The sequence below is a fragment of the Trachymyrmex cornetzi genome, unplaced genomic scaffold (assembly GCF_001594075.2).
Source record: "Trachymyrmex cornetzi isolate Tcor2-1 unplaced genomic scaffold, Tcor1.1 scaffold58, whole genome shotgun sequence".
NCBI lineage: Eukaryota > Metazoa > Arthropoda > Insecta > Hymenoptera > Formicidae > Trachymyrmex > Trachymyrmex cornetzi.
In genome coordinates, this window is record NW_017299893.1 from 807,550 (window position 1) to 814,815 (window position 7,266).

General features: G+C 34.5%; 1 protein-coding gene across 1 annotated transcript; it reads right to left on the reverse strand.

Annotated features, from left to right (window-relative positions):
- Positions 1 to 4,316: 4,316 nt before the first annotated feature.
- Positions 4,317 to 6,745, reverse strand: LOC108766387 (zinc finger protein 37). The gene is made up of 3 exons (XM_018515649.1): positions 5,055 to 6,745; positions 4,734 to 4,974; positions 4,317 to 4,355 (listed from the first exon to the last, which is right to left on the reverse strand). The coding sequence occupies exons 1-3, from the start codon at positions 6,683 to 6,685 to the stop codon at positions 4,317 to 4,319; spliced, it is 1,911 nt and encodes a 636-aa protein (XP_018371151.1). The 5' UTR covers positions 6,686 to 6,745.
- Between the last annotated feature and the right edge of the window lie 521 nt (positions 6,746 to 7,266).

The following is a 7,266-nucleotide window of genomic DNA, read 5'->3' on the forward strand; positions in this document are numbered from 1 at the left end:
CTTGCATAATTTCGCATAGAAGGCCGAGGCCCGTGTGTCGGGAATGTCGATTTTTGCTCATTGTTGCCGGACGCACACGCCGCAAGGCGCGAGTGCTTTACGAGAGGACCGTCCTTTCTCACCGGACCGGCGCATAATTGGCTTCGTGTTTTTCGGAGTGTTACGATGTTTGCGCGCCATGTACAGTCGTATCACTATTTCATAATTAGCAAGAAAGTTATTATGCGTACCTCTTGCATCCCCGCGACCCGTGAAAAACAAGCAATGCAATGTCATTATTATTTTATTAGTCGCAACGGTTACAAGTTACAACACGTATCGCGACGTGACAGTTTTTTGATTGTCTTACGTCTTGTTATTGTCATGTGTACTAATTTGCGTGTACATTATACCGGCGTGTGCCAGAGTTGGAAATTGCAACACGAGCTAATCTAAAAGTATAAAAGTCGAGACTGGAAGAGTCGAATAAAAAACTTGAAATTTACAGTAAAATAATTGAGAAAGGAATCATATGGAATGAATCAAATATCAGGAAGAAACGTAATCTGATATGGTAAAATTAAAACTTAGTATTGTGTCACATCAATTTAATTAATTAATTGATATAAGATTCGGAGATTGTTCTTGACTGTTGTTTTATCCTTAAATAATATCCTTCTTATGTTTCATTGCGATGTTACGTTATTTCAGTCCACTATGATTTCATAAGCCGTAAACACCTTTGATAGGAACATCGAACCTTTGTTTTATCGTCGACATCGAACCTCGGCCACGGATACTTGGTTCATGTATCAAAGGGATCCGAGGGGACTCCTAATTGGCAATTAATTTAAGCTCGGGTAATCGTCGGTTTGAGTTTAACGACAACGAATACCTCTCGATGGAACAAACGGACGGAAAAATTATGAGCATGATACTTGCGCTTGAAGACTGGTCGTTTGCTTGTTATCGCATCGGACAATTTCGCTCTAACAGAACTTAGGCCAGAATAATCCAAGAATGCGTAATGTAAATCCTGTTATTGTATATATGTGAGCTATTATTTTTAATCACGTGTTGATTTCAAATTATATGCGTATATAAGTTTGTACACGACACAAAAAAAAAAGGGAAATAAGAATGTAATACATCACTTTTTTTTATAATATATGGTAATATAGGTATATAGAGAAATAAACTCTTATAAATTGAACCTTAGAATAAAATTCTTAGTTATTTTGAGAGATTTTCTTTCTGATAGCTTCTCTATTTAAATTGACTTTCTTCTTTTTCTATTAATTAATTTGATAGTTTTATATTAAAAAATAAAGAACGTTTCATGATGACATTTAAATTGAAATAATTTAGATAATTAAAGTAAAATACTTTTTATATACTCACATAGATATGTTAAAAATTGAAATTTGCTTAAGGATTTCCATTATTTCTTATTTCTCGTTGTTATAGAAGATTCGTGCGAGCGCGAGCTAAGTGAAAATAATATAAGTGAAATGTAAGCAGGCACATAATTAATTTCACAAATTGTCCAAACCCACATCACGGATTTCACGCGCACATAAGTCACGCATTTTACGCACAAGTGCGGGTCCTAATTTTCGTGCCACCCTTATGCCGCGCATTCGGCGCTATAAAAATTCCAGTCTAGCTGGTCTGGAAGAGACTCGCGCGGCCGATGAATTATCTCCTCGGTGGTCTACTGATTTTATTTTGATGAATTTCGAAAGGGAGAGAGGTGCCCGCGGCCATGGGGCATTAGTCACGGTGTAATTGGCGGTGGGAGGGCGGCGTACAACACACCAACCTGCCGTCAAAGAATTCCTTGCGCGGGAATTCCGCTCGATGAGACTCCATGCCACGTTCTTCACCGATTAATTGATAAATCGATCAAGTCGTATACTTAATTGCATTACATTAAATGAATTTTATATAATCCATTTTACCTTTGATCCGTTTTGCTCTGTTTTATCTTTGCATTCTTGGATTTAGTTTTATCTCTTCTTGTAACGAGTAGGATTTTTTGCGCCATATAAAATTTATTATATTAAGCTTTATATATGTAAGTTAGAGAAATCATATTGTGTAAAAAATATTATACAATTCCATTAAAAAAAGTGGAGCGACCTTCAAATCTAAAAAAATATAAGAAAAAATTTTTTGTTGCTCATCATAAAATGTACCCCTTCGATTCGAACAACTTTCTCTTTTAGTATTTTCTCGTATCATTAAAAACAATGGAGATATTTTAGATAATCAAGTTAGAGAAACACTCTGTATATGAAATATGTTCACATACATGTCCGTATATCCTTCTTTCTTTTGTAAAATTATTGCAACAAAAATAATAAAATAAGCAAAAAGCATAAAAAATAATTACAAGGATAATTTTCGTATTGTGTGTTTAAAAAAAAATCAAGTTTGGATAAATGTAAAAAAATTATACATAACTATATATAGAATTATGAGCAATTCTTTTATATTTTCTCAAATTTGATTTTTTCTAAAACAAACAATACGAAAATTACTCCGTAAAATATTTATATATATGTTTATGCATATTTATATATACATATATACATCTATATATGCACGAAAAATTTTTTATCAGGGCTGGGTTTGGAAAGACGCTATTAGCACTATTTATGTCATTCTATCTTCATCGTCTATTATACGTGAAACAAGGATAATATGACACAAATAATGCGTTGATAGCGCGTTCCTCGAACGTAGCCAGATATGACACATATGTCACTAATTTTTAGACATCCATACCTTTAGGGGGGATTCTTATTTTTTGAGCGAAAAAAATTGATTTTTTTGACCAAAATATAAAGTCAATATGTTTGAATTTTGGAACATTGTTTTACTATATTTAAATATAATTACAGTTTTTTTTTATTAAATTGGAGCCAATATTGCGCCTGTTATCTCTCCTTAAATAAGGTGTCGTGCGAAGTATCTCCGTCACTGATTGGCAAGATACCTTCCGTCCCGGTCATTTGAAATATAATATAAAAGTCTGATAACGTTTAATTTTATATACATATAGTTATCGTTGGATGAACAGGCAAAAACAATTGATAATTGGGAAAATGGCGGCTTGTCAAATAAAAATCATCGATTTCGCTCTAAAAATTGACTGAATTTTTTGCAATAAAAATAAAAGTATATAAAACGGATTGTTTTCCTTTTTCATTGAACAATAAAGGGATGTTTCCTCAACATGCAGTTCAAAGCGGAAGATGATCAATCTATTAGTTCCGTAGATATCATGCCAACCAGTCGCGAAAAAGCTGTTTCGAGAAAAACGTATTTAAAGATTCAAGTGTAGTTTACAAATGCAAATCGAACACTTACAGTATTTTTTGCTAATTAGCTACATCAGAGCTATATAATAATCCTTTTTCTTGCTCAAAGAATTGATTTTTATTCAATTGTTGCTCTCTTCGATAAATCCGAGCTTCTTTAGCCACCTCGAGGCTTTGTCTTGCCGATTTCTTCAAACGTTGCTCGTCACGTGTAAATATGAAAATTTCTGTTTCGTACGCGTTCGTTTAGTTCCATAGACTATTGAGCAGCGAAAATTTTAGTTGCGCCTGTCCATGACTACACGCAAACACGGATGAAAATGAACACAGATAGATTAACGCAGCTCATTGCGAACTTCCTTTGATTCACATTTCGGATTAACAATTAAATGTTTACGAAAATTAAATTCTTTTCACGAATCTATTTTTCAAACTAAATTGTAAAAAATTATGATATTTTTTTCATAATATTCGTTTCACATTATTCCATCGTATGATCGGTTTTTATTAACATATCACTGCTACTTAGGCCCTACAAGAATAAATTTGACATTTTCATTAACTTTCTATAGGCGACACGTATGACAAGTGCGACCTTCAATTGCTTTCATCTCAGTACTGAAACCTGAATCTCATTGCTATTGCACAAGCGTAACAACGTCAGCTTTTAGTTCAATATGTATAGCATCAATTTCAAGAAATTCTATTTTCAATTCGTGAGTATACTACCTTAAATTCAATAAAAACGTAAATAATTAAAGTTATTAAAAAAATTAATTTACTGAACGGTTTTGTCTTCTGAACGCATTGTGAACTTCACACGTCGATGATTCTATGTCTGACAGCGTTCAATTGTATTTCCTAGAAAAATTTTATGTACTGGAAAACTCCCATCTATGCATATATTATACCTAGTAAAAAAATGACATCTTTATCTTCAATTTCTTTCATCATCGGTTTGTCATTATTATTAAGAATAGTCATAATTATACTTGATCGACTATTCTGTTGTCAGTCGCTGTTCTTTACTACGACATCACTCATGTGACCCTAAAAAATAAATAATTTTTTATATATTAAATGTATTGTGGTATATTACAATAATCTATATTATAATATGATATCATGAATATATAACAAAAATAGGAAGACAAATATAAATCTGTTAATGAATTAAAATATTATATCATAAATGATCTTACATAGCATGTGTCTATCAAGTGCTTGTTTTCGCTTGTAGCTTTTGTCACACTTTGAACATTTATGCGGCTTTTTATCGCTATGTACATGGCTGTGTTTGTATAGGATACTTTTAAAAGAAAAAACTTTGCCGCAAACCTACACATTTATAATTACAGAAATGTAAAAATAAAAACAATCAAATGAGAAAAAAATGAGAAAAAGTACTAATAATTTTGTAGCACATACGTCGCAAATATATGGATTCTTGCCTGCATGGGTTTTTGTATGCTGTTTAAGGACTTTTAAACGTTTAAACGTAGCTGGACATGTCTCGCATTTAAACGGATTTCCATCGATATATGAATGCTTCGTGACTAAATGATTATTCAAATCCTGTTCATTAATGAAGCCCTTCTTACAATCGTTACAATTGTTACGAACATTGAAATGCATTTTTTTCTTGTGTCTGTTTAGACTCGATATCTGACTGCAAAGTATTTATCATGTGTTAATCATTAATTTAATTAAAGAGATTATTTAATAATTCCTATAATTTTTGTTACTCACTTAAATACTTTTTTACAAAACTTGCATTGATAAGGTTTTTCACCTGAATGAATAAGCAAATGACGACGTAAATACGATTTGCACTGAAACGTGTTACGACACGTTTTGCATCTGTAGGCGATCACGTTTGTATTATCTCGATTTTGAACCATTATAACATTATGCGTCGTCGAAGATCCTTTAACCACTAGTTTCCCACTGGAGGACGAATTCGATTTGATGATACCATCTTTTCGTGACATAACGCAGAGACTGGAAGCCCGATTCGGCATTTGTTTGGGATCGACTTTAACCCCCTTGGCGCTAGTTACTAAAACAGGCAGTTGGCTAGATTTCACTACATCTGAAGATTGCAATCCTAATGACGTTGCCAGATCAGTGGATGAAACCGAGGTTTTGTTGGATCCATTCGACTGCGCATTAGCGCGATTGAATGCACGTTGGATCACGTCGCTACGACCCAATAATCTTTCGTCTTCAGATTCCCCAGTCCATTCATCATCATTGTTCGTATCGTCTGTCGTTCTCTTTGAGGTACTGCTTCCTCCTTCCGAATCACTCTCCGAATCATCGATCCTCCTTTTATCTAACAATTCATTCTCTTCATCATTTATCGAGCCACACCATTGCTTGACTTGATCTATCTCTTTTGATTTATTAGACCGCATTGGGCGTCCTGCTTGAGCCACAGTACTTGGTCCAGGCTGACTAGTCTCAGCTTCTATTGCTGATTTTTGCAACGGCAAACTCACACGTCTGACGACTTTTGTATTAGCCTTCTGTTGCGCTGCTTTAGACTCCTTTTGCTTGGCGAGACTCCGCTCAAATTTATCCAATAAACTTTTGGATGCTGCTACAGCCTCTGCAGATACCCATATATAGTTTTCATGTGGATAGCCTTTCCATTTGATTAAGTATTCCGAGCATCTTCTTTTAATATTAAAACGTTTGGCTAATATTTTATTGACAATATATTCTTCGTTACTTAGATCTGCATCTTCTTCGATAGTTGCTTTGCCAGGCTTGATTTTGGGCTTGATCGATGGTTTCAGTCTTGGTTTTTCTTTCTTGTCTACTTCAATTTCCATAGATTCATTCTTCTGTGTTTTTGTTTCCAGTGATTTTGCAGAATCTTTTTTAGCTCCGCCTGTTTCTTCCGGTTGTCTATTTCTAACTTTACGAACTATTATCGGTTTGGCACCTTCGACATTGGTATTTGATTGCATCAGGGTATCCTGCATATTTGCGTCATTAATTTTTGTAAAGGTTTGTACAGTTTTTCCCACTGTTTCCCAAGCCTCCTGCACTTTCGTATCCATCTTACACCATTTCTGGTACAATATCCAATCGTTAGATGCCTCCTTGTCTGAACTGTCTTGGACTTGTGTATCCTTCCATGATAGAAATGCCCATACTTGTGCTTTTTGTTCGATGTCGTTGGTGTCACTAATACGTGACGTTTTGGAACAAGCTCCCTCCTTTGTGCAATGTTCTTGAAACTTTTCGACAAAATGAAAGACAGAATGACACTGTCCACATACCAGTACATCTAATCGTCTCATTGCTTCTTCCGCTACTTCAATAACTGTGGGTTTATTACTGATGGCTAAAGGGCCATCGTCTCCCTCCATTCTGTATACGATTTTCGTCACGCGATCTCTTTTATACGGTGGAACTGACGAACGGCTGGATTTTCCTTAGCCTGGAAAATGATTTATCTTCAGTATGTATCTCATTATTATGTCGTTTCAAAGCTTGTGAGGAAGGAAAGTGCTTCTCTTTAATATTAATGAAGATGATTATTAAAAAACAAATGTGGAAATGGTAACACACACACACACACACACACACACACACACACGCGCGCGCGCGCGCGCGCGCGCGCACACAAAACGGTACTGTTGAAATAATACAAAGATATCCAAAACTCTAACAATATTAATCACGAACTACATAAATCTTACCGCACTGTTGAGATACATTTTTTTATCCATTATTTTTAACTGTTGATTCAAATATTGCGAAACTTGAGATTGATAAGAGTATTCCCTTATTTTTCAGATAGGACTCTCAAACTCTTTAAAGGGATGCTGGATCGACGGTCGAACTTGATCGAAGTCGACAGTACAGATTTTTTAAAATTCCAAATTCAATAATAGTGACATCTTTCATTCACTTTTTATACTTAAGGGGATCCTAAAGATCTGTATTA

Bases quoted from the DNA above. Each gene is read 5' to 3' on its own strand.
- LOC108766387 (XM_018515649.1), bottom strand. From the start codon at position 6,685: ATGGAGGGAGACGATGGCCCTTTAGCCATCAGTAATAAACCCACAGTT. The intron at 4,975-5,054 runs GTGAGTAACAAA...AATACTTTGCAG, and splicing joins TTTTGTAAAAAAGTATTTAA to TCAGATATCGAGTCTAAACA. The intron at 4,356-4,733 runs GTATGTGCTACA...TTTATTTTTTAG, and splicing joins AGAATCCATATATTTGCGAC to GGTCACATGAGTGATGTCGT.